The sequence below is a fragment of the Centroberyx affinis genome, unplaced genomic scaffold (genome assembly GCF_046629955.1).
Source record: "Centroberyx affinis isolate AG114_WGS23_722 - 3 ecotype Tasmania unplaced genomic scaffold, CSIRO-AGI_Caff_v1 ptg000545l_1, whole genome shotgun sequence".
In the NCBI taxonomy this organism is placed as follows: Eukaryota; Metazoa; Chordata; class Actinopteri; order Beryciformes; family Berycidae; genus Centroberyx; species Centroberyx affinis.
In genome coordinates this window covers 142548-168495 of record NW_027279191.1, presented here as the reverse complement: position 1 = coordinate 168495, position 25948 = coordinate 142548, and the positions used below count along the sequence as shown (strand labels likewise).

The window sequence follows — 25948 nt, the reverse complement described above, 5'->3', positions numbered from 1 at the left end:
TTGGGACAGTCCTGTGGCAAAGAGAGTTTCCTGTCAGTCTCTCCAGCTGTCAATCAAGCTATTTTGTATCCATCATCCGCCTATTCCAGCAAACATCCATTGAAGCAATTCTGCGCACTGGCGGCCCCAAATGGCAGCGAGAGGTAACTGTTTGAAAACTATTTGAACTTCAATACCCAGAAATTCTGTAACATGATGACACACAGCACACGCATGTTCACCAACCCGGCCGGTCTGGGATCACTTTAAGGGATGAGAGAGGCAAAGGAGGCAAAAGTTGGTGAGTTCAGCTTTCTCTGGACGGATTGCTCACTCAGTTTCAATTTGTCACTTGCTGTGGCCAGACAAGTGTCCATACCTGACACCAGAGTTTCATTTGGGCAAATAGAGAGACTGGGTCTACTGGGTCTTAACTGAATGGGAAACTCTTCTCTGTTGCAGCCCCACACTGAGATTTTGGCTGGTAAGCCAGGTGTATTTTTACATCACAATCTTGCCTAGTGTTGCTTCAGCAAAAATGTCTTCTGACAACAAATTGCATTGTCTGAGATGGTTGGAAGGAGAATTTTTGTTTGCCCAGTCACACTGAATTTTCCTGTCTGCTCAAAACAGGTGAGGGTGGCCTAGAGGTAAAGAAGTGGGCGTATGATGAAAAGGTTGCTATTTCAAATCTGAAAGTCTTGGTTGAGAAAAGGGAAGCAGTAATGCTGTCCCTGCCTTCAGCAACTGTTGACGAGGTGCCTTTTAGCAAGGCACTTGAAGCTAATCCATGATTAATGTGTCTTCCCGTTTCTGTGCTTGTTCTGTAAACTTTGTGTTGGAGAGATTGGTGGGATGACCTGCAACAGGTTGAGTGTATAGTGGCAGCCGGATTGGAGATGGATAAGATGAAGTTGTAAACTGTCTGACCATCTCAAAAGAAAATGTTAGCTGTAAAGATGTGTAACCTGAGGCTGTCAGACTCTGATCTGCTGATCCTCCTCCCACAACTAAGAAACAGAGAATGGGAAAAGAAAACTTGTGCATGAACGTTGCCAACACCGGATCAATATTGGCTCAGCATGTGTCAAATGGAGAGCACTAAACTCTCAATAAGGATTTTCTGTGACAAAGAGCTAGTTACACTCTTGCTACACTATGTGAACTTGTCGTTACAATGCTAGTTAGTGTTAGCATGGATGCTAGCTAGCCAGCAAGGCTTTAGCTAAAAACAAACAATCTGGGGCATAATTTTTTTTTTAATTTAAAACCTTGAAACTGCTCCAGTGTGACTGTATTTTTATGTGTGAATGTGTGTGACTGTATGAATGTGAAACAGTTCACTGAAGAACACCTGTGCTCAGTCAACTTTCCCACTATAAAATAAAAAACAACAACAAAATCTTTTAATTTTTAAGGACAAAATAAGGACCTACATGTCAATTTCAGTGAAAATCTCCTTTAAGACATCTCCCCTAGCAAACTGTGAAGGTCGTTTATAAGCAGCGGACATTTCTCTATAGGCAAAGTGTCATGATGGATCTCTTCTCCGGACCCCAGAGGCCCGTTTCAGCTCTCTGGTTATGCTCCATAGAGCAGAACTGTCATTATGGTTTACAGCCTAATAAAATACCAATTATACTGAAAATGGGAACTTCCAATATTGAAACATCCCCCGGGGATTAGGGCTCATTTCCAGAGAGGAGAGAGTGAGAGAGAGGGAGCGAATGCGATGCAGAGGAGAAGAAGAGGGAAGAGACGGAGAGAGAGAGAGATATATAGATAGATAGATAGATAGATAGAGTGATAGAGTGATGAGAGTGAGAGCAAGAGAAGCAGGGAAAGACAGAAAAGAGGTAGAGAAACGATTATAGAGAGAGAATGAGGGGATAGACAGATAAGTAGATAGATAGACTGACAGACAGATATACAGATAGATAGATAGATAGTCAGACAGATAGATAGTCAGACAGATAGACAGACAGATAGATAGATAGATAGATAGATAGATAGATAGATAGATAGATAGATAGTCAGACAGATAGATAGACAGACAGACAGACAGATAGTCAGACAGATAGATAGATAGATAGACAGATAGATAGATCGATAGATAGTAGAGATGCACCGATCGATCGGCCGGTGACCGGAATCGGACGGTTTTCAGCTGATCGGCCATGACCGGTGACCGGCAGATCAGTCTCATATATCCGATTCTGTGCCGGTCAAGTTTAAGACAACGGTAAAAACTCCGCTGTAATAGTTCATACATCCATAATGATCTCCGTTCCACCGCGTCCCATCTGCTCTCTCCGCCGCGCTCACGGGCCGCATTGATCCACCCGATCCTGACGAAAAACCCGTTCGCCGGGCACCCGGTGACCAATCAGCGTCGTGACCCCCGCCGAAATCTCGGTCGGATCACCGGGATCAAATCAGCGCCAAGCTAACAGCCTCGGCCGGCAACATGCAGCCGAAGCCACCATACTCTGTGTGTCTCTCTCTCCGTCGACAGAACAGAGGGCTTCAGGTGGACTGAGCTCGCACATATGCATGGAAATATACGGCGATTTTAAAGCTTCAGTTTATCACATGCATGATATTGGTCAGCCTGCTTACTGTGTGGCAGAAACGAGCTACCTCCCGATCTCAGCGGAGTCAAAACAAAAACTCATTTTTTTTTCACCACAAGATGGCACTATGACTCTTTAAAATCTCCATTACATTGGGCTGGGCTCCATGGATAACCTTTTGATGTAAATAAATGACATTAGGTGTGTTGTTATATATATATATATATGTTGCACCAGTTTTCTTTTGGGAAAGTATAAAGTGGGATATACTGCAATTCATTTTCATTTGGATTTTATTTGTACAAAAAAGCTCTGTCCAGTAACCTGGAGCACTTTTTTATTTTGAGATTTGTTTGAGTGAGAGTGAGAGAAGGTCCTGTAACCTGGTGCAGTTTTGGAGAAAATGTAAGTTATTACAGTTTTTCTCAGTCGCTTTGGTACATTTCTCGAATCATCCTCGACATTTGCAAAACAGTAAGTGCATTTCTCAAAACAATTCGTACAAATAGCAAAACACCATGGATTACCTGCAAAAGCCAGTCTCTTGCTCAAAATCCTTAGTTCATCTCTCAAAAGTAAATATCTGTGTCAATGAACATGTCAGTGCATCAGAATGACAAGTCCTTGTGTCATTGTGTACGGATAAGACAGTCACATTGCTTAGTCATGTTGTCAATATAACAGTGTACTCTGGAGGGATGTTCTGATGTAAACTATGGCTAAAGTTTTGAAGACAATTACTGTAAATTGTAAGTTACACCTTAGTGTATGTGGGAGATTGATTGCAAGAGACTGGACAGGATTCACATTTACGCTTTTACTGTTTGTACTGTAATTTGTTGACAGACCATGTCACTGCGATACAGAAAGGAAAAGACAGCACTGCATAGCACAAAGGAAAAAAATACAAAATTAGAAATGTAAACATAGGAAACACCCTTAGGCAGAACTGTACATGCAGCACTGTATGGGGAATTACAGTGCAGTCTTTCTATACCTAACGTTCCTGTCTTGTAACACTGTGTTGTGCTCTGTCTATATATACTTGCCAATTGAAGGTTCATGAGATGCACCTCTGAGCTATTTTAGAGAACTGGTTGATCATTGGTTGATCTAACGCTTCACACATTCCCCTTCATTAGTGAAAGTCAAGATTCACCTGAGAGCAATTCATCAATTCAGGACACATTTATAAAAAAAGTCTAATAGAAATGTATAGAAAATATGCTTGACAGATTATGACAACTGGTTCAACCATTTTGCATGTAATGACTTATGCAATGAACTAATGCCTAGATGTTTTGGGGAGTAAGACTATTCAACAGAGAACCAGTATAATACATTTTGATCAACATGACATAAGCAATTGATAATGTAGGAAACAGCAGACAATTGTACATAATCATTTGCATGAATGTGCCAAAGCATTTGCAATTTGTTCAAAAGAATGAGAAATTGCTTTTATGATGTGCACAAGTGACTAGATGATGTGGAGGTTGAACAAGTACTTTTGAGAATTTCAATTCTGATCTGAGAAATGTACCAAAGTGACTGAGAAAAACTGTAATAGTCAATGTTTTATTATGAACATACAATTGAATTTTAATTTTCCATTAAAGAAAAGTTAAAAAAAATGTTTGTGTATGCTGTCAATTATAGTTCTTAGAAAGAAAATCGGAATCGGCCAAAATCGGAATCAGCAGGTCAGACTTTAAAAAAATCGGAAATCGGAATCGGCTAAGAAAATTGCAATCGGTGCATCTCTAATAGATAGATAGACAGATAGATAGATCGACAGATAGATAATAGATAGATAGATAGATAGAGAGACAGATAGATAGTGAGACAGATAGACAGATAGATAGATAGATAGATAGACAGATAGACAGATAGATAGTGAGACAGATAGATAGATAGATAGTGAGACAGACAGTGAGACAGATAGACAGACAGACAGATAAATAGATAGATAGATAGATAGACTGATCCTCTTCCTCTCACACAAACACAAACTTGTCTTGATTGTCATCTACTAGAAATGATTTCCACTCCAGACTAGCTTTATGCTACTGGCCCCAGTTCTGTTGATGAAACACGATGAGTCAGGGCGTCCGGCCACAGGGAGCGATGCCAGGCCCTGGCACCTGCTCCACATCCCCCTGTGAATATTGTTGTCGTCGATAATAAAATCAGCTGAAAGGAAAAATCGGCCCCTGCGTGGATGCGGTGATTCATAGCCACTCATAATAACAAATTACGGCTGAAAAATGGCTCCTGAAAGAGAACATTAAACCTTAACAGTAGAATATATCTCGTGAAATCAAATGCCAGAGGATAATGTATATTGTCTCCCCAGGCTGAAGTTCTACCTGTTTCCACAAGGGGGCAGTGTCATTTACATATGCACATGCAGTAGTTTTTGTGCATGCAGCCCAGGATTTACTCATCATTTTTGTTACCCAGTCTCCTGACCAAACTGTAATTATCATGGGACTCGAGTCAGACTCAAATCACAATTTGAATTGCTTGAGACTTGATGCATGAAGAAAAGACTTGAGACTTGACTTGGGTTCTTTGACCTGTTCTTTCAATCAAAGTCTGTCTCGAGTCCAAGTCATGTGATTCGACTCGAGTCGCATGACTTAGACTTGAGACAGACTTTGATTGAAAGAACAATTGAGTCATAATTTTAATTGCTTGATGCACGAAGAGAAGACTTGAGACTTGACTTGGCTTGGGTTCTGGTGACTTGGGACTTGACTTTGACTTGTACTTTGATGACTTTGATGAAAAGGTTTCTAAAGTCTTGACTTGAGATCTTGTGTTTGTGTAAATGACTTGGATTGAAAGTGATGAGATTTGAGATGAGATGAGATTTTAAATTCTGTTTTCTGAATTTGTAAACTCAAACTCATGATGCTCTTACCAAATTTTTATCCTATTAAAACCATATTGCATTGAAAAGTCCTAGATATTTTGTTTTCTTTAAGATATTAAATTGATACTGGACTATTGACTTGTTCTGACTTGACTTGCTGTTCCACATTTAGACTTGAGACTTGACATTAATGACATGGACTGACTTGGTAATCTACATTTAGACTTGGGACTTGACTTGAGACTTGTGCCTCAAGAACTGAGACTTGGGACTCGAGCAAAGTTGACTTGGTCACACCTCTGGTAATTACTTTGACACACGGTTAAAAGCTTGATTCCAGAACACAACATATTTATTCAGAGAAAAAAATAATTACCTTAAATGTATCATTCAGTATCTGTAGAACAGAACAGAGGATCCAGTCTGTAAAAGTGCTTACACGTTATCTGATATCCTTTACAAAGTACCACAATTTGCTTTCGTTTTGCTCTATCCATAATTTTTCAGAGTCTGTGCCACTTTTTCAAACTGTGGTTCTCTCATTTCATCATTCCCTGCCTGAGGAGCTTAGACCGGCTCCAGCAGTGTCTTTAAATCACTTCTCAAGACCCATTTGTACAGAAAAAGTCATAATTTCACCCATATGTTTTATACTGAACTTAATTTTTTTTTATTTTAATCCTGTTACTAGTATTATTTTATTTTCCCTCTGATTCTTTTTACTGCCTCCTTGTTAAACACTTTATAACTTCTGTTCTGAAAAGTGCTATATAAATAAAGTTTGTATTATATTAAGTTTATCATTTAGAACAAAACTTCATGAAAGTTTATCATGGGGCTTTTGGGCTGGGCAGAAGATCAGGATAAACTGCCTTCTTGTCCCCATGTTGTCCCCATGAGGATGATGACTGTGAGGATGATGAAGATCCCTCAGGGGCCGCTGATGACCTGTCTGATCCAGCCGGTGAGCTTGGTGATGCGGGTGTAGACGCCGTAGTAGTCGGGACGGCCGCAGCCTCTCCCCCAGCTCACCACCCCGGCCAGGAACCAGCGGCCAGACGGCTCCTGGCAAACCAGCGGGCCGCCAGAGTCTCCCTGAGAGAGAGAGGGAGGGAGAGAGGGAGAGAGAGAGAGGGAGAGAGAGAGAGAGAGAATTTGAATTTTAAAAAGTTCATTTATTGACCTCTTCACCTTAGAAATCCGTTCAGAAACTAATGCATAAGTCAGGGCAGAAAGCAAAAAAAACGAACAAAAAGAGAGAGAGAGAGAGAGAGAGAGAGGGAGAGAGAGAGAGAATTTGAATTTTAAAAAGTTCATTTATTGACCTCTTCACCTTAGAAATCCATTCAGAAACTAGTGCATAAGTCAGGGCAGAAACACAACCAAAAGCACAGGAAAAAAACATTAACTCAACAAGAGGGGGGAAAAAAAAGAAAAAAGGCCTAAGAGAGAGAGAGAGAGAGAGGTGTTCATTTTAGTGCTTCACAAGAATAAAAGATAAGTAATAATAGTAAGAGGGAAGGATAGGCGACATGACAAAGTAAAATACACAGTACAAAGTTTAAAAACAACAACACATTTTTATAATAAAGCAACATTCCCCCCAAAAACTTAAGTAAAAGAAGAGAGATTGAAAGGACACTGAAACATACTGTAATTTATTCTGTATATACTCTATGCTTATTTTGTCTTGTCTTGCTTTGTTCTGCTTTATTATTTCTATTATTACAATTCTTATCCGCATTATGTTGTGACTCAAAAGACATTTTAAATGTATGTTAATCATTATTGTATTATTTCATTTTGTATTGCTTCGGCAACAGTGATTTGATCATCATTCATGCCGATAGAGCCTTTTTGAATTTGAATTTAAAGGAGGACACTGAGCCGGCCAGACAGTGAGATAATGTTTAAGGGCATTAAAGGGGCAATAAGTAAGATTTTAACTGCCACATAGCACCAAATGGCCACAATATGTCTGTGGGAGTTGATAGGGTTCTTGATCAATACTGATGACTCAATGATGACCTCACCTGCTGCTGAACGTTTCTGGCTTTCAAAACTCACTTTCCGTCCTGTACTCACACACAAAAGCTGCCGACCTGTTTGTGTTTACACTGACACTTGAGTGCTGTTTGTCTGGCTGCAGCTGAATACTAAACATTTTTATTTTTTCATAAAAGGCTTTTTTCCCCCCTCCAAACTGGTTATAGAGCCAGAGAGAGAAAATATAAACAAAATATACCATGAGTTCAAAATTCTCCTCAATCCCTATCGAAGTGGCAGGACAGTTCAGTGTGTAATAATTAAATCTACAAAAAAAAAATGATGGAGTCTGTCTGTTTTGATTGTTTGTTTTGATTTAAATTGAAACAAAATCAAGGAATTAAGTGAGAAAGTAAAAAGCATATAACATATGTTTTCTAGTATATGCATATATATCTGTAGTGTGTGTGTGTGTGTGTGTGTGTGTGCTTCCCCTCCCTCGTACCTGGCAGGCGTCCTTCTCCCCACTGCGGTACCCGGCGCAAAGCATCCTGGGAGTGACCAGGTGGCCGTAGGAGCGGACGCAGGCCTCCTCGCTCACCAGGCGCACGTCCACCTTCTGAAGCACGTTACTGGCCCTGCCTGAGACAGGTCAGAGGGCAAAGGTCAACCAACAGAGGCCGAGAGAGCGTCCTATCATATCCTCGTTTCCTGTTCATTTACTGTCACACTACGAAAAATCTCCATCTTAACAAGTCATTTAGTCTATTTTTGGGTCCTAAAATCGTATTTTTTTTTAAATAAATGAAAAAATCTGCCAACGGGGTTTAATAATTTCACTTGTTTCCAAGGCAGATCAACTTGTTTCAAGAATTTAGTAGAATCAAGTTTCATTTTCTTGATAGTAGTTCAGTGATCTGCCTTATTCTGACTGGTTTCAAGATGACACTCATTTCCAGCAAATTCAAGTGAAGCTGCACTGGAAACAAGTGGAGTTATCTCACCTCATTGGCTGAATTTTTCTCTCGGTTTAAGAAAAATAAGATTTGAAGGCTGAATATGAGACTAAATGACTTGTTAAGATGGATGTTTTTTGCAGTGAATAACAAATGTGAACAAAATGTATTCCTTTCCCTATAGTGCTAAGAAATTCTGTGTTTTTTTGCAGGCTAATGTGAAGGCTTTGTCTGTCGTTACCCATAATCCTCCACACCGCTACCACCACCCACGCTTCCTCCTCTCTCCTTCACCCCCCCGCCCCCCACACACACCATCAGTCCTCTCCCCCTTCACATAAATGAGTTCAGCACAACACCAGAAACCTCAACCCACACACACTCCCACCCACAGCACTCTATCAGCACCTAACCTTTTAATTTAAATGAGTTAATCTCATGTGTGTTCGCTCTGTTATCTTAACTCACTTTCCTCCACATTACCATCGCCACCTACACTTCCCCTTATCTCCTGTTGGTATTAAAGTGGCGCTGAAGAAATACCGCAATATGGGATTTAAATAACTAACTCCCATTAATAAAGAGTCACATATAATCACTTACTGCGATAATGAAAAATGCTGCATAATACAGAAGCTACTGGGAATAGTTTAGTGCTCTTCCTCCAGCAGAAAAAAAAAAACATTGTCTCAAAGTTACAAAATAAAATAGTGTGATTGGATTCAAGCCTTTATGAATCTTCAAATTAAAAGCACAGTAAGCTGCAAATAAAATGAGTGCATTTGAATATGTTTCATGATTATAAAACGGTATAGTTACTTTATAAAGTGCACATTTCTGTTTGAGGTAGACTTTGTGTTCTCCTAACACTATGCAAAGGCTCAGGATCATAGTGCTTCCATGATATTACATGCATTTCCTACCAGTATGGTGCTTTATACACACAGCTCATTGGCTGTGGTTGTCATTTGATTATAATCACCTGATAATTGGTTACAATTAGAGTTGCAATTAGTTGTCAACTATTAAATTAATCGCCAACTATTTTGATAATCGATTAATCGGTTTGAGTAATTTTTTAAGAAAATAAGTAAAAATTCTCTGATTCCAGCTTCTTAAATGTGAATATTTTCTGGTTTCTTTACTCCTCTGTGACAGTAAACTGAATATCTTTGGGTTGTGGACAAAACAAGACATTTGAGGACGTCATCTTGGGCTTTGGGAAACACTGATCCACATTTTTCTCCATTTTCTGACATTTTATAGACCAAACAACTATCAATTAATCAAGAAAATAATCGACAGATTAATCGACAATGAGAATAATAGTCAGTTGCAGCACTAGTTACAATGACCTGTTATTTTCCTACCAAGATGGCCGTGTAGTGATGAAATAGTATGATTTGTGCAGGTTAAGTAAAAACATGTGCAGTCAAATTGTTCCACCTGTAGCGGTGAAGAAAACTCCTGTATGAAACTACAACTCAAGAAGAACAAGGACAGAGATTGTTGCTGTAATATTGGATTGGACCATTTTATGCGAAAAAAAAAGTGTGATGAGTGTCCAGAATTACAAGCGCTCTGCTGATTTGGCCATTTCAAATGGAAAAATTCCAGTAATTTTGCAAAATTGCAAGTTCCTGCAAATGTTGTGGGGAATTGCTGAATTATTATGATTTCAAATTCCTGCAGGGACTGTCTGGTCTTGTAATGGGGCAGCAATTAACCCGGTCAGATTCAATGTGCACTCATTGTCCTTGGCAAATTAAAATGATTCTGCTATGACAACCCCACACTTCCACCCTCCCCCTTCTCCCAGCACCCCCTTCCCTCTATAGCCTCCACCCTCACCCCCTTCGCGGAGCGTCCCCCAGCCGGTGACCCAGCAGAGCAGGCCGGGCTCCAGCTGGTGGGTGGGCGGCGGCAGGCAGGCGGGCCGGTCCAGCAGGGTCGAGGCGGGCCGGTCCAGCCGCAGCAGGGCCAGGTCGTAGTCGTGGGACTCCTCGTCGTAGTAGTGGTGCAGGTGGATGCGCCGCACCCGCACCGCCTCCTCCGTGGGGCTGCTGCGGTTCAGCAGCAGCTTACCCAGGTACACCGTCCACACCGAGGGGGAGTAGAGACTGGGGGGGAGGGGGAGGAGGAGGAGGAGGATGGGGGGGTAGAGAAAGAGAGATGGAGAAATTGAGAGAGACAGTAAAAGTGACAAAGTTGTTGTGAGTTAAAGGGGCAATAACTACAATTTTTTCTTCCCCCGGTGCAAAATAACCATAATATATCTGAGTTGTTGACTGATACCAAATACCTGACCAGGTGTTGAGATTTCTGTCTTTCAAAACTCACTTTCTGGATCGTTTTGAAACAGCTCTGAACCCACTGAAATTCTCAGACTCTCTTAATGCCGCACAAAACTTTTCCGCACTATAAACAGAATGGTTAATCCTTTATATTGGAGCTAACTTTGGCCGTGGTCCAGCCCTTTGCTGCTGGCACTGAAAGGCAGTTTATATGCAGCGCGTACATACATAAATACATAAATACACTGGCTTGGAATCGGACAGGCTGCGTTACAGCTAAACCCCGGCCAGCAAAGAGACACCAGCAGGACCGCACACAAAGAAAGTTTAGCAGAAACAAAGAGAGGAAGGTAAATTAGATGCAAATTGAAACTAAATCAAACTCAAAGACAAGCAAATAGTAAACATGTTGTCCCCCACCAGTGATGTAGTTTCACCCTTGGGTCAGTCAGTGATTGCTGAGTGTACTTGAAATATGAGTGAAATTGTATAAGCATTTTCGTATGGGACAATGAAAGGACAGATTGACCATATATTTCTGCTGCCTACTCTCCTCAGAATTAGGCTTACAAGTTACTGTAATTGTCCTGTTTTTACTCAATAGAGTACAAAATATAATAACTACAATACACAATAAATACAATCCATACATTACACAATGTACACTACAATACAATTTATAATACAATATACAATATAACATACAACACCAGGAGCGTGAGTGTTATGAATAATATAAATGCTCAATGATAAGTGATATATGGTATTGCACAGTAGGTAAGTGGTAATATGATATAAGTAGTCAACACTGAGGCACAGTGGTAGTGCAGTGATGATGCAATAACAGTACAACAGTCCAACAACTGTACAATAACTACAGTGTCTTGTGGTTAGAGGTTTGCCCAAAAATTCTCCATTGACTCTCACTTCAACACATCAACCCAGTCTGATGTCTCCAAGTGTGTAGCGTGTGTAGACTATTATGTTACCTATGATAACTTTAACTGTGTTGCTTTACCACTGAGTCCCCATTCATTGTCAGTGCCGCCCCCTAGTGGCACAAAGTCAACGTTACAGTGTGACTAACTAATGAACGAATGAACGAACAAGCTAACTAACGGACGGAGACTGATCCATAGTCCCCCCTTTGGTGGAGGACAATAAAATCCACTTTTTGCCAAAGTGAAATAAAGGCTTTTAGCTTTTGCTCAGCAAGTGCCTTGGACTTTTTGACCTACTACTGCGATCTACTTTCTAACCCGACACCCTAATCAGTACGACTCTTCCTGCACTTACCGGTCGTCATAGAAACAGTGGGCGGCGGACACCACCCATAGGTTGGAGACCAGCGCCCCCCCGCAGATGTGCTGACCTCTGACCTGCAGGCTGGCCTGCCATGGCCACTCCCCCTCCGAGGCGTTGGTCCCGCCCACTATACGGCTGGAGAACTGCCTCAGCCCGCAGTCTGGACACACATGCACACACATACACACACATACACACACACACACACACACGCACATATAAAGACTGTGTGTCGTTTTTATTGACATATCTTTTACATGATGACTTCATCTGTGTGTGGGGGTGAGTGTGTGTGTGTGTGTGAGAGAGAGAGAGAGAGAGCGTGTGTGAGAGAGAGAGACAGCGAGAGAGAGAGAGAGAGAGAGAAAGAGTGTGAGAGAGATACAACAAGAAAAAGTGTTCCTCATTAGGAAAATTTATTATTTTTCGAGTTAAGCAGTTGCTTAACAGTGTATTCAGTATCTCTCTGTGTGTGTGTGTGTGTGTGTGTGTGTTACTTTACTGGCAATCATTTTAACCCAATCAGCCTAGTCTTCCAAGAGTGCACAGGGAAATAAAAGCAATAACATCAATCCTAAAATTAATTAAATCACATTTTATTTATTTATTTAACCTTAATTTAACCAGGTTAAGTCCAATTGAGATTAAGGATTTCTATTTTAAGGCAGACCTGGCCAAGAGAGCAGCATGAAGACAAACATAAAGTGTAAATAATACAAAAAAACAACCAAAATCAAACATGAGGATGTGTGTGTCTTCTCACCACAGTGTTTCTCGTCTGAAGCGTCTGGACAGTCGGTGACAAAGTCGCACTGCGGGTTCGGCTTCTTCAGACACGTCCCATCAGCACACACATAGGTCATATCTGTACACCGCACACCTGGACACACACACACACACACACACACACACACGTATAATGCTTTACTTTGCTGCTGTTTTTAAAAGCCTCCACACAGTCAACATTTCAGCAGTGGAGATGAATTGGCCGATTTTTCCGTTAACACCCATGCATTTTTGAAAATACCCGCAGCAGGTTTTGATTTAATTTTATGGGTCCAGAAATTATCCAGGGCGTAAAGTAATATCTAAACTCAGGAGAAAAAATTATTGGAGTTGGGGAGTTTTATGCTATTTTTCAAACTTATTGTCGCCAAAGGCTGTGGAAAGAGTTTTGTGTGTGTCCCAGCTTGGGATGGTGTGTGTGTGTGTGTGTGTGTGTGTGTGTGTGTGTGTGTGTGTGTGTGTGTGTGTGTGTGTCTGATATTTGGCAACCTTGGACATGTTCAGAAAATTGCTGTTAGAGGCTTAATAGATCACAGGACTCAAATGTGTGAGTGGATGAGTGTGTGTGTGAGGTGTGTATGCGCTCATGTATGCATGTGTGTGTGTGTGTGTGTGTGTGTTACCCTCAGTACAGTTCTCCTCGTCCATGGCTTCGGGGCAGTCTGGGTGTTGGTCACACACCTTGAAGTAGTCCACACACTGACTGTCCTCTGGGCACTGGTACTGCGCCACACACACTGACACACACACACACACACACACAAATCAGCACACACATACACACAATAAGAGGCATTCATGTGAACCAAACTAACAGACACCATGGTGAGGTGTGTGTGTCTAACTGTAGGTTCTTGGGTAAAGACAAAAAGACTCTCCACACATGATAATAATAAATACAGTACAGACAGATAGATAGATAGATAGATAGATAGATAGATAGATAGATAGATAGATAGATAGATAGATAGATACTTATTGTCAAAACATTTTATTAATCCCCAGGGAGAAAATAGGAAATGGTGTGTGTGTGTGTTTTAGTCACAATGAAAAGATAATCTTCATCAAAAACACTTTATATACTCATGTTTTTATATCAAGATCCCATTACTTTTGGAAAGCGGCAAATTTTTAGTGGTTACTTCATGGCATGCCAGTAGGCGAACATAAAACTTCCAACTGTTAAACCACCACAGGTTCTTGAACAACTTTCCCCCATCATATAAAACCTAAAAATCCGAAATTTGTGTCAGTTTAAGATTATGCTGAGAGCATTTCACAGTGGATTGCTTCATCAACAAGTATGTATCAGGCTTCACTGCCTTGGGCCTGGTGGGATCTGGCCCGCCCATTTTTGAACAGTCAGGTCCCACCTAACAACCTGTTTCACCTGGAAATACACTGAATTGGTGGCATTAGAATATAAGATATAAATCCTTACCGCAGTTCCTCTCATCAAGTCCGTTGGGACAGTCCTTGATTCCATCACAGGCAGGAACACACAGACCGTTCACACTGCACAGGAACTGTCCCGGGCAAGCTGTGACACACACACACACACACACACACACACACACAGACACACACTCAGGTACATGAATGATTTATTTATGTCCACATAAATACAAGCATACAAAGGACATAAACATTATAAATGCAAATATTAGGAGACTGGTCAGTTACATAAGTGCCTAATTGGCAACCACGTTAACCCCCCCCCCCCCACACACACACACACACACAATTAACAAAAAAACAGCTCAAAAACATAATTCATAACTGAACACGTTACTTAACAATCCCCATGTCCACATTTACCGCCCGCCTCCCTCGGGCCAACCGCTGTCTCCCGCACGCTCGACTTACGGTCTGACAGGTTGAAGAGGCTGTAGTGCAGCTGCAGGCCCGGTCCTGTGAGCGACACCTCCGACGTCATGACAACGGTGGTCGTCATGGAGAGCAGGTAGAGGCGTTCGCTGTACGGCTGCAGGCCCCTGGTGCCACACAGCCTGACACAACCACAGAGACACTGAATTCACATACAAACTCTGGACTCACCAGATACACAGTACTGGGTTTGGTGGAAGGTTGGAGGAAATCACTCTGAAGTGCTCTTGAGCAAGGCACTTGACCCCCAACCCGTCCACTACCTAAAGAGGGCATGCATGTGTAAATAAAGGTTAAAAACCACCAGATGAGGATTTGTCCGTGCCTTGGTGTTGGGATGGAAATGTAAAATGCCTGTAAATAAATTAAAGTTAAAAAACTGAATACATCATAAGGTAATGCAGATGTGTTACTGGAGTTTGGCTGAGGCTCATGTGGGATGCTACTGCCCTCTGTTGGCCAATAGAGATCAGTGTGATTTTATGAATTTATCAATACTTAAAATACGTTTGTATTGCTGTTCATTTAACAGAATTCATGTGTTTGCTTGCACATAATTTCCTGGATATGAGCTTATATAAGGTCTTACTCAGGATATCAATAGTCCAGTATCAATTTGATATCTTAAAGAAAGCAAAATATCTGGAACTTTTAAATACAATATCATTTTAATAGGATAAAAACATGGTAAGTGCATCATGAGTTTGATCTATTCCAATAAATTCAATCATTCCATTCAAATTCAGAAAACAGAATTTAAATTCAGTCGTCTGCTGCAACAAATCTCATCACTTTCAATCTCAAGTCATTTACACAAACACAAGATCTTTTGTCAAGACTTCAGAAACGTTTTCAAGTCATGAAAGTACAAGTCAAAGTCAAGTCCAAATAAAGTGTTGCGTAAAAGTCGCTCAGTGTGACCTGGCCTTGACGCAGCGTACCTGCGGCTCTGGATGATCCACTGCCCCTGGGTGCAGGACTGGCTGTAGCCGGCTCTGCTCAGCTCATAGCCCTCGAACTCCAGAGACAAGCCGAACCCTGCAGCGGGCATCTGGGGACACACAGGCAGGAGGATACATACAAAAACATGTCAAACACACACACACACACACACACACACACACACACACAGGCACACATGACTCCCTGAATCTGCATGTAAACTAAAGGGCTATAACCATCCAATGTATACAAATGAAGTGATGAATGATGAGTGTATGAATGAAAGAATGAACAGACATACAAATGAATGAATGAAGGGATGGATGGATAGATGATTGAACATATGAGTCAATGAAACAATCAATCAATTAATCAATGAAAGATGTGTGGATGGATGGATGGATGGGTGGATGGGCAGATGGATGGATGGATGGGTGGATGGATGGATGGGTGGATGGGTGGATGGATGGATGGATGGATGGATGGATGGGTGGATGGATGGGTGGATGGGTGGATGGATGGATGGATGGGTGTCTTACAGTGAAGCTCCAGGTGCAGTTGGTGTCGGGGGGGTAGTAGCTGGGGAAGAAGGGCGTCCTCAGTTTGCCCTGGACTCCTGACACTGCCTCCAGCTCTATACTGGAGCTGCACTCTGAGAGAGAGAGAGAGAGAGAAAGAGAGAGAGAGAGTAGCAGAGAGAGAGAGAGAGTGGCAGAGAGAGAGAGAGAGAGAGAGAGAGAGAATTTGAATTTTAAAAAGTTCACTTATTGACCTCTTCACCTTAGAAATCCATTCAGAAACTAGTGCGTAAGTCAGGGCAGAAACACAACCAAAAGCACAGGAAAAAAACATTAACTCAACAACAAGAGGTGAAAAAAAGGAAAAAAGGCCTGAGAGAAAGAGAGAGAGGTTTTCATTTTAGTGCTTCACAAGAATAAAAGATAAGTAATAATATTAAGAGGGAAGGTTAAATACACAATACAAAGTTTAAAAACAACAACAAATTTTTATAATTAAGCAACATTCCCCCAAAAAACTTAAATAAAAGAAGAGAGATTTAAAGGACACTGAAATATACTGTAATTTATTCTGTATATACTCTATTATTATTTTGTCTTGTCTTGTTTTGTTCTGCTTTATTATTTCTCTTATTACAATTCTCATCCGCATTATTTTGTCAAACAAAACACATTTTACATGTATGTTTACCGTTAAATTTATTATTTCACTTTGTATTGCTTTGGCAATGATTTGATCATGCAATTTATTTATTTATTTTTTATCATCATTCATGCCGATAAGAGAAAGAGAGAGAGTGGCAGAGAGAGAGAGAGAGAGAGAGAGAGAGAGAGAGAGAGGCAGAGGGGCAACATTCAATCAATCAAGATGAAATGTTAATCAAAATCAGAAGAAGCTTGCACAATTATTAAGCCTTGTCTTTCTCCGTAGGGATTTCAACCTGAACAAAATAATTTTGTGTGGCGTTAAACTTAATCCATGTCTATAAAACCCAGAAGTTTATTTAATTGGAATTCAGGTCCAACTTCAATAGATCTACTTTCCCCCACACACCATGTGATCATTGTGCTCCCCGTTTGGGTAAATGAACAAGTAAAAACCTCCACTTTGTTCACTTGCCTTTAGCCCCCCCCAGTGGTAATAAGTAGGCTACAGTCCAGTGGGGATGTTTCTCTGGATTAGATTTTTAGTGATACAAAACTTCTTGGAGGCAAAGCTGCTCTAGAAGCAGAAATAACTGGCTGAGTTAAAGCTCAGTGGGCAGAGCCAAATAACGTTAGCTGAGTGGCAAACTTGAATGGCAAAGAAGGAACTCATGTACAAATGACAATTCTTTTATTCCCTCATTACTATGGCATTCATGAACTTGAAAGGTCAGCTCGGCTAACTAACTAACCTAGATACGTTAGTATGGCAAGATTGGATTAAGTTAGTATGGCTAGATTGGATGTTTTCTGTTAGTATAGTAACATAGCCCTATTTTCACTGGGCTTCAATCTAACACTACTTTGGCTCCGCCCTTTGAAGTTTAACTGAACCAATGAGATTATTTCTGCCTCCAGAGAAGCTTTGAGAAAGGTTTGCATATCTAAAACTTCAATCTGCTTATCACTTATTTCAGTCTTTGGGTGAACATTTTGAAAACTAGCAAAACGAAAGCCTGACTCGAGCTTCCTTCCAGGGGCAAACCGTCGGTAAGGCGGTGAGGTCTTACCCTGGCCGTCCCAGGCCTGTGCAGACAGAGAGAAGGGGTCTTTGTAGTTGTACAGACCCTGTTTCCAAACCACCGTCATCCACTCGCCTGACGACAGGACTCGCACCAGACGCTCATGTCTGCTGCAGCCGTACACTCTGGGAGGAGCGAGACAGACGGGGAGACAGACGAACGGAGCATCAACCTTAGACTAATAGTGTCCAACCTAATCCAAATAGTGTTACCAAGTGTTTCCAAATTTCACATTAGAATCAATTCAGGTCTAACCCTAACCCTTAGACAACCAGTGTAGTACTAATCAAACTGGTTCCTAATACTTTCCTAGAAAGGAACTGTTAATTTCTTAGGAAGTTTCCTGGAAAGAACCGTTATACAGAAAATATAAGCAGTCTGGTGGAGTTGATAAGATACTGTAAACTTCTAAAAGAATTTCCTGGAAAGAACTGCAAAACTATAAACTATTTATTGGAGAAAATGATAGGCCAAGGTCAATTATATAATATATTTATTTGTTGAATTAATTAATCTAATTTGCTATATAACTACTACATAATTTAATGGTTCTGTCTTGGAAACAACAGAAGAAATTGGAGGAACTTACCAACTACCAGCTACCATTGAACTCTCTCTATTTTCCCTATAATTATTAGCACATCCTGATTCAACGTTTTATTGATATGTGTGTGCAAAGCAAATAGGGTACCACAAACAATACTGGAGAGGTACACCCCACCAAAGGATTTTAGGAATAATAACACAATAACCCAATGAAACACCCCCCACCCCCTGTCTGTCTACTGCTCTTTCTTAATTTCTTAAAAAAAAGCCCTGGCGAACAGAAAAGTTTTAAGCCCTGATTTAAAAGATTGTAAAGTGGAGGCAGACCTCAGATTTTCTGGAAGTTTGTTCCAGGCATGAGGAGCATAAAAACGAAAAGCTGCTTCTCCATGCTTTGTTCTGACCCTGGGAACAGTAGGCAGACCAGCACCTGAAGACCTGAGGGGTCCTAAACCATTAAGTGCTTTATAAACATGCAACAGAATTTTAAACTCAATTCTTTGGCACACAGGAAGCCAATGCAGTGATCTCAGCACTAGAGTGATGTGGTCCATTTTATTAGGAAATTGCTGACCTGGAAAATAAAGTGTTACCAATCAATTATACGCAAAATAATCAAACTGCATCATATCCATCCTATCGAAGGTGGACGACACCGACTGGCCGATATCAGATTTAAAATTTTTAACAGAAGGCCAACATCGGTCCGATATATCAGCGAACCGATACATCGATCTAACCGTTATTATCACCGTGGAAGAAACTCACGAGGTGATGAGGCGAGTGTCGGAGGGGGAGAGCGAGTCGTACACCACCAGCCTGTCCCGGCACTCTGGCAGCAGCCACTCCATGTGGAGCTCCAGCCGGGCGGCGGGGGGCGCCTGCAGGTGCCACAGGCAGGAGGAGCGCTGCGTGTCCGGGCCGCGCAGAGCCACGGCGCTGCCGCTGGACACCACCCGCTGGTAGCGGTAGCAGTCTGGAAAAAAACAGAGAAGGGAAGTTAAATCAGAGCCGAATTGTTCATGTGTGTGTGTGTGTGTGTGTGTGTGTGTGAGTTGTGCTGCCGTAAGCTTTGCCAGATTCAAGATTCAATAGTTTGTTGTTTTATCAGCCAAAGCTGGTAGGAGTTGGACAAAGGTGTCATCTTGCAGTGTTATGTGTTATATTTTGCTGTGATTTTGTATTTGAAGGCTTTCATGACAGAGTGCTATTTTAATTTAAAAGAAGATGAAAGTAGAAAGAAAGAAGAAAAAAGTCTAATCTTTTAATTTAACAGAATTAACAGATTTTTAAACTCTACTTATTTTGTTAAAATAATGGTTGCAAAGATCTCACATTGGGTAATAGTATTCCTTAATGATTTTTACTTTCATGCCAGGAATCATTTTGTCAGACTACAAATTATATTTTCAAATGGTACATTTCAATACAGTGTATTTTGTATTTACAAAGCTTTTTTTTTTTTTTTTTTTTTTTTAAGTAGTTTCTGATCATCGTGGTTGCTTTCGTGCATGGAATTAATATTCAGGCAAACAGATGGGGTGCTGTATGGTAATTACAGACAAATCAAAATCAGAGCAGAATTAAAATGATGAAAAAGCATATGGAAATAAAATGTGATACCAAATGAGGCTTTCAAAAGTTCTATAACTTTGGGGTCGGTTTCTGTAGGGAACAAAATAAACAGAAGTGAAATTAAAGAAACCACATTTATAAAAAGACACTTTTTTGTCGCTTCTCACATGCGGCTCTCTGAACTTGTGACTCCTCTTTTCCTCTCTTTTCCTCTTTTTCTCACACACTTCTCTTTCTTTCTCACACACAGTCTCTCTCTCTCTCTTTCTCATCCTTCACTGTTGTTCGCTCTCTCTCCCCCTCTCTCCCCTCCTCCCTCTCTCACCGGTGACAGACAGGGAGGGGAGGTGCAGGAGGTATCCATCGTAGCTGGCCGTCTCCCCCCCCTTCCCCCCTAGCCTGTATGCCTCCAGGCCGTCCTGCAGGCTCCTGGTCACCTTCTCCAGTGTGACTCTTTCAACATGGCTGCCGGGGATGGACAGCAGGATCCAGAAGTGAGCTACAACACTCCCCTCCCTACGGAAACAAGGAGGAGTTTGGTCGTATTTACATCTGGCAGTAAAGTCTGCATGGATATATACGTAGTAAACGCAGAAGGTTAGAGGATTGGATATGTACTTTACTACTTTACTGGATTGGATATGTATAAAACAAGATGTTAATGGCCTGGAGTATTTATAAGCAAGCTTGGTTACTCCCATCTTGCCTTCTCCCCTCTTCTTTCCAGCTATTACATGAAGTTTTTAAGATGGTGACAACAGATCCACGCACCCAAAAGCAAAGACAGTGGTGGAGTTGAGGTATCGAGACAGATCCGAGCGCTTCACTATCTTCTTCACCTGAGAGACAGAGAGAGAGAGAGAGAAACATCATCAACTCACATCTGAGTGTTTAACTGCATGATGCATTCAAGTATTATTGGAAGGATCAAGCTCATTAAATGTAGTATGTTTCTGCATGTGGATCTGATCCTGTCCTAGGTCTCTATGGCTACTGTGAGATTTACTAAACTTCACGTCTAACACTTTATAATTACAGATGCTAATAACATATGTTGTATTAAGTACATTTAGGCTAAAATATATTTTTATTTATTTTTATATTATTAGGATCCTAACAGAGCTGACACAGGCAAGTACGAATTTTCATTGGTCTTGTCCGGGTAATGCTTACTTGCACGAGTGAACACTATATGTGGGGGGGGACAGAGCTTTACCCTGTATGATCCTCATCCATGTGTGGATGGTGAGGTTTTTGACCAAGAGGAGAATCTACGATTCTCGTCTGCCTTATGCAGTGAGATCTGATGTAAATATCAGATCAAGAGTAGAATCAGGAAGGACAGGGGAAAAGAAAATTAAAGAAAAACATATGGGTTCACTCACAACGTGCATCTAAAAGTGGGAATATTTGTTGTGTTCTATTATCTTTCTATTTTACTTGATTTGTTTCTTTTAATGCAATGCATTCTGCTTGTTCTTTTATATGAATTTTATCTTTTTATCTGTCTTTTATCTGCCTTCTATTGATGTAAAGCACTTTGAGCTGCATGTTGTATATGAAAGGTGCTATACAAATAAAGGTTATTATTATATATTTAAAAATAATTTTGGCTGAGATGCAACTGTATGTCAATGACTGTATGTTCTTTGTTTATATCCTTGAATAAAAAAACATTTGATCACAAAAAAATAAACTATATTAAAAATTACACACTTCTGTAACAGTGACCATATGGCATAACATAAGTGATAATGGCGACCCAGCATAACTGATTTAACTAAGGTTTTAGATAGAAATTATGTAATTAAATAGGTCTATTCTATTCTATTCTATTTGTTCCATTCCAATATATTCTAATATAGTGGAGTATAGCCTTGTAGTCTACTCTAGTCTAGTTTAATGTTGTCTAGTGTAATCTGCTGTAATCTACTTGAGTCCAATCTAGTCTAATATAGTCCACTCTCATCTAATCTTCTCTATTTTATTCTGTCATAATCTACTCTAGGTAGTCTGGTCTAGACTCATCTGTTGTACTTCAGTTCAGTTCAGTGCTGTTCAGTTCGGTCTTTGTTAATTTCCCCAATAGTCCTCAATTTGCTTGCAGCAACTAAACCCAAAATACAAATAAAAAGTGAAGACTAACTGAGTGTCTATCAGTATCAGAGGTATTTCTGTTCCTGGCTGACCATGTTCTGTACTGCCTTGGCTTCTGTCCTGAACACCAGGCTGCTGTGGGAGGAAAGATCAGCAGAGAAGTTCCTGTTGAGGATGGACAGGTAGGCTGTGTACTGCTGCTGGACACGAGGCTCCAACACCCACACCCTGTACTCTGTTAGGGAGAGAGAGAGAGGAGGGGGGGGGGGAGAGAGAGAGAGAGAGAGAGAGAGAGAGAGAGAGAGAGAGAGAGAGAGAGAGAGAGAGAGAGTTATGTCAAATGAATCCCATTCTTTTGTCACCTGACCTGTGTCAAAAATCTAGTGAATCCAAACTTTGTTTCTTATTCTTACGCTTATTCTGAGTTTCTGTGTGTGTGTGTGTGTGTGTGTGTGTGTGTGTGTGTGAGAGAGAGAGAGAGAGAGAGAGAGAGAGAGAGAGAGAGAGGGAGAGAGAGAGAGAGAGAGAGAGAGAGAGAGAGAGAGAGAAAGAGAAGTTGCTAATTGGCTAAGGTGATATTTTGCTGGTTTATGTTTCCTCAGAAATAGAAAGTGACATAAACACAGACACAATGATAGTCAGTAGACAGTGGAGGCACAGCAACACACACACACACGCGCATGCACACACATACACACGCGCACACACAAACACACACACACACACACACACAAAATAATAGATGGGAGGGGATGGAATTATTTTTCTGTTACATAATTTTTTTTTGTTATTTAATAATTTAATTGATGATTAATCTCTTGTAACATGCTTTGGAAATATTGTTTGTTTGTGAACTGTCATGTCAATAAAGCACCTTGAATTGAATTGAATTGAATTGAAAGAGAGAAGTTTTGTGTTGCTCACCCAGAAAGTACCAGGCCAGCACGGCTCCCCCGGTGAGGATGATGATGATGATGACAGTGGTGAGGAAGGCCAGGAGACACTTGCAGGTTCGAGTCCTCCTGGTGGGAGGAGCCACAGCTGCTCCCTGCGCACAACAGACAGAAACTCACCTGTTTCCTGCTTCCAGTCAGTTAGTTTCTAAAGCTGGATTTATGTTGAACTCTTAGCTGGCTCCTGTATTTTCTGAAGTCTGAAATGTATACACCGACCAAAAGTGCAAATATCTACTTCTTTGCATACGCTGAATGAGAGTACAATCCCCTTCATGCAGGGCGCCTGGATGGCTTCCAGTGGATTAATGTTTGATCACAAAACGTTGTTAGGACCTTCAGCTTTCTGTACATGCCTACCTGATGACAAAATTACCTAAACCTCTCAAAAAGCCTGAGAAAACCCTGTGAGGGAGCATACTGGATGAGTTAGGGTTCAAGTTAATAAAAATGTAGAGCAGCAGGGAGTTCTGCCCACTGTATACATTGTACATTTTACATTTTGGTGTGTTATGTTAGGTTTATTTGCTATATTCTTATTAATATTCTGTTTTTCCTTGCTCTATCCTGTTACTATTTTGCTCCTGCGGGGACCCAGGAATCATTTAAGTTTCATGTTAGGGAAAACAACCACACACATGAACAAAAATATGTCTTATATTTTCTGTTACATTTTCAGAAAAGCATTAATTTATGCTTTTTGTCCTTAAAAAACTATCCTCACTATGATGTGTAATATGACTTGTCAGCGTCAGCCTGCCCACTACATCCCTGCAAGCAACCAATAATAAGGAGGTCAAGGGTCAAAGCCAAATATTCTTGTGTCATTGGCTCAGCCCCTGCCTTAACCCTAAAATAATTTCATTAGTCTGGGTTTCAATGGTGAGTTTTAGTGTCCCATGATATCTAAATGTAGTTTCAGAGGCTTCTCCACCCTGATAGGAATACACATTCTGGGGGAAACACTGAATACTTGTATTTATTTTGGCATGAAAATAGTCAAAGATATTGAATATAAGCATAAAATATTGGCTGTTGGCAACTTCAGTCTGAAAATATCAATATTGGCAGGCATATCAGCCTAGTTAGTGTGAACATATTCATTTTGCACCATTACCTATAGACCCATGATCAAACAATGAAAACACTGTGGCTAAAAGTGAAAACAAGTGGTGAAATTTAAAAAGTTAAATATAGCCTTCTGTTTCAGAAGTGTTTACTGAAGCCGCTCCCTGCGGTGCAGCTCATTGTAGAAGAGTTTGAACCAAGGGAAGCCGCTCCACAGAGGATAGGGAGGGATCATCCTCCGTTTTTTAACCGTCTCCTCACAAGTTAAAGGATCATGTTTTGAGTGCAGGAGACTTGGAAGCCATAGTGACATTTTTCTTCCAAGTCCTTTTTACCCTGAGATTTTTCCTCCTCAACTTTTGGAATGAGCAGCACTTCAGTAGTTTGAATTCACTCTGTAGATGTGTTTATGGGATAGAGATATCATCAGCAGCCTACTAAAGACCCTTCACCCAGTGGAGCAGGTCAGACACCCAGCTTTTTATTTAATAGAGATTTCACTCAGTACCCAGGCCAGCAGTCAAAACCAATGAAAACGAGTGCTTCAATTATCTTGAGATAGGCCTAGGTTTACACTAAGAGTTAAGGCTAGTCCTGTGGTGCAACTCAGTCTGAACTAATTTGACTATCCACTCTGTGTAGGTGTATCTCTAAGCTACTGTTTCTGCATCAGCACTACTGACCCCATCGTCCAGCGGCGCGACCCCCAGGTCACATGACCGCGACTTCTTAGAGCCGTGCCCGAGCGCCATGACGTCACTCCTCGTCCCTCATTCCTTAAGAAACCATCTCCAGCAGCTTTTATCAAGCGTCTCTGCTGAGTGCGTAACCAGACATGTTGCTCAGGCAGACAGCGGCTGAGAGCGGCTGCCTTTCTGTTTGTAAGTCCAAAGGTAAGAAAACGTTGGTCAATATTTCCCAAAGCTCCTAATGCGGAGATAGATAGTGGGGTTACGTCTATGTCCCGGATGCCAATGGACTAAAACCAAAATAAATCCACAAAGCCGCGATTTACAGGCTAACTGAGTCCATTTTTCCTCTTCTGATTTTGTTGCATGATCATACAGTATATAGGCTGCAGGGCATCTTTGCATCTGTAAGGCAAGCCGCAGCCAGTCAGGCAGGTAGGAGGCAGGTATGGTGACATCAGCAGTCCACACCCAGCAACAGAGATGCTTCCACTCAGCTCCCATACAGGTGAATCCAATGGGAATAAAACAGGGCCAGGCTATTTACACAGGCTGCTTATTCCACAGAGCCCCTTTCATTTTCCATGCAAACATGAAGCCCCATTGTGCAATACAGCGACCCTGCTACACACTGACAAAGCCTGCAGGCATTAATGTATTATGGGTGATTGTGTATTACAGCCACAAGCTTTCAATAGGATGCAATAAGCTGTAATCACTGACCCAGAGTCTGATATTATATTAAATAAGGAGGATGGTGGGCAGGTGAATGATATTTTATTTTCACATTTCCCTTAAAAAAAACAGGCTCTTTAAAGGAAAAAAGAAAATATTAGAAAATATCAGATGAAACTTATTTTTGTCACAGCTGTAACAGCAACAAACCTGACACTTTCCTCCGTATGTTCTGGGAAAGTTGGGTTGTTAGATTTTTACACTGTGACTTGATAAAGATCCATCTGGTATCACAGCTGTGTTTATGCCTTCTCCATGATGATCCTGACCCTTGTGATATCTTCATATTCTGTATGCTCCCCTTGTCCTCGGGTCAAAAATGACCCGCTCTCACTGTCCCTCCTTGTATAAAGCCTCTTCATTTAATTTTTAACCCAAAATCTATTTTGCATGAAGAAACAACCTGTCATGGATCAACAACTTGGGGAATAACTGTGTTTTTTCCTACCTCACA

General features: G+C 41.0%; 1 protein-coding gene across 1 annotated transcript; it reads right to left on the bottom strand.

Moving 5' to 3' along the window:
* Window positions 1–5847: 5847 nt before the first annotated feature.
* On the bottom strand, window positions 5848–24822 carry LOC139642913 (transmembrane protease serine 6). The gene is made up of 18 exons (XM_071517968.1): window positions 24747–24822; window positions 22974–23093; window positions 22142–22284; window positions 20724–20791; window positions 20278–20468; window positions 20001–20042; window positions 19146–19353; window positions 17820–17956; window positions 16126–16238; window positions 15586–15695; window positions 14624–14766; window positions 14199–14297; window positions 13381–13494; window positions 12735–12851; window positions 11963–12131; window positions 10224–10492; window positions 7922–8058; window positions 5848–6525 (listed from the first exon to the last, which is right to left on the bottom strand). The coding sequence occupies exons 1-18, from the start codon at window positions 24820–24822 to the stop codon at window positions 6361–6363; spliced, it is 2421 nt and encodes an 806-aa protein (XP_071374069.1). The 3' UTR covers window positions 5848–6360.
* Window positions 24823–25948: the final 1126 nt, after the last annotated feature.

Bases quoted from the DNA above. Each gene is read 5' to 3' on its own strand.
- LOC139642913 (XM_071517968.1), bottom strand. From the start codon at position 24,822: ATGGCGCTCGGGCACGGCTCTAAGAAGTCGCGGTCATGTGACCTGGGG. The intron at 20,043-20,277 runs GTGAGAGAGGGA...TGTTCCCTACAG, and splicing joins CCCCTCCCTGTCTGTCACCG to AAACCGACCCCAAAGTTATA. The intron at 12,132-12,734 runs GTGAGAAGACAC...ATGTGTGTCCAG, and splicing joins TTCAGACGAGAAACACTGTG to ACTGCGGGCTGAGGCAGTTC.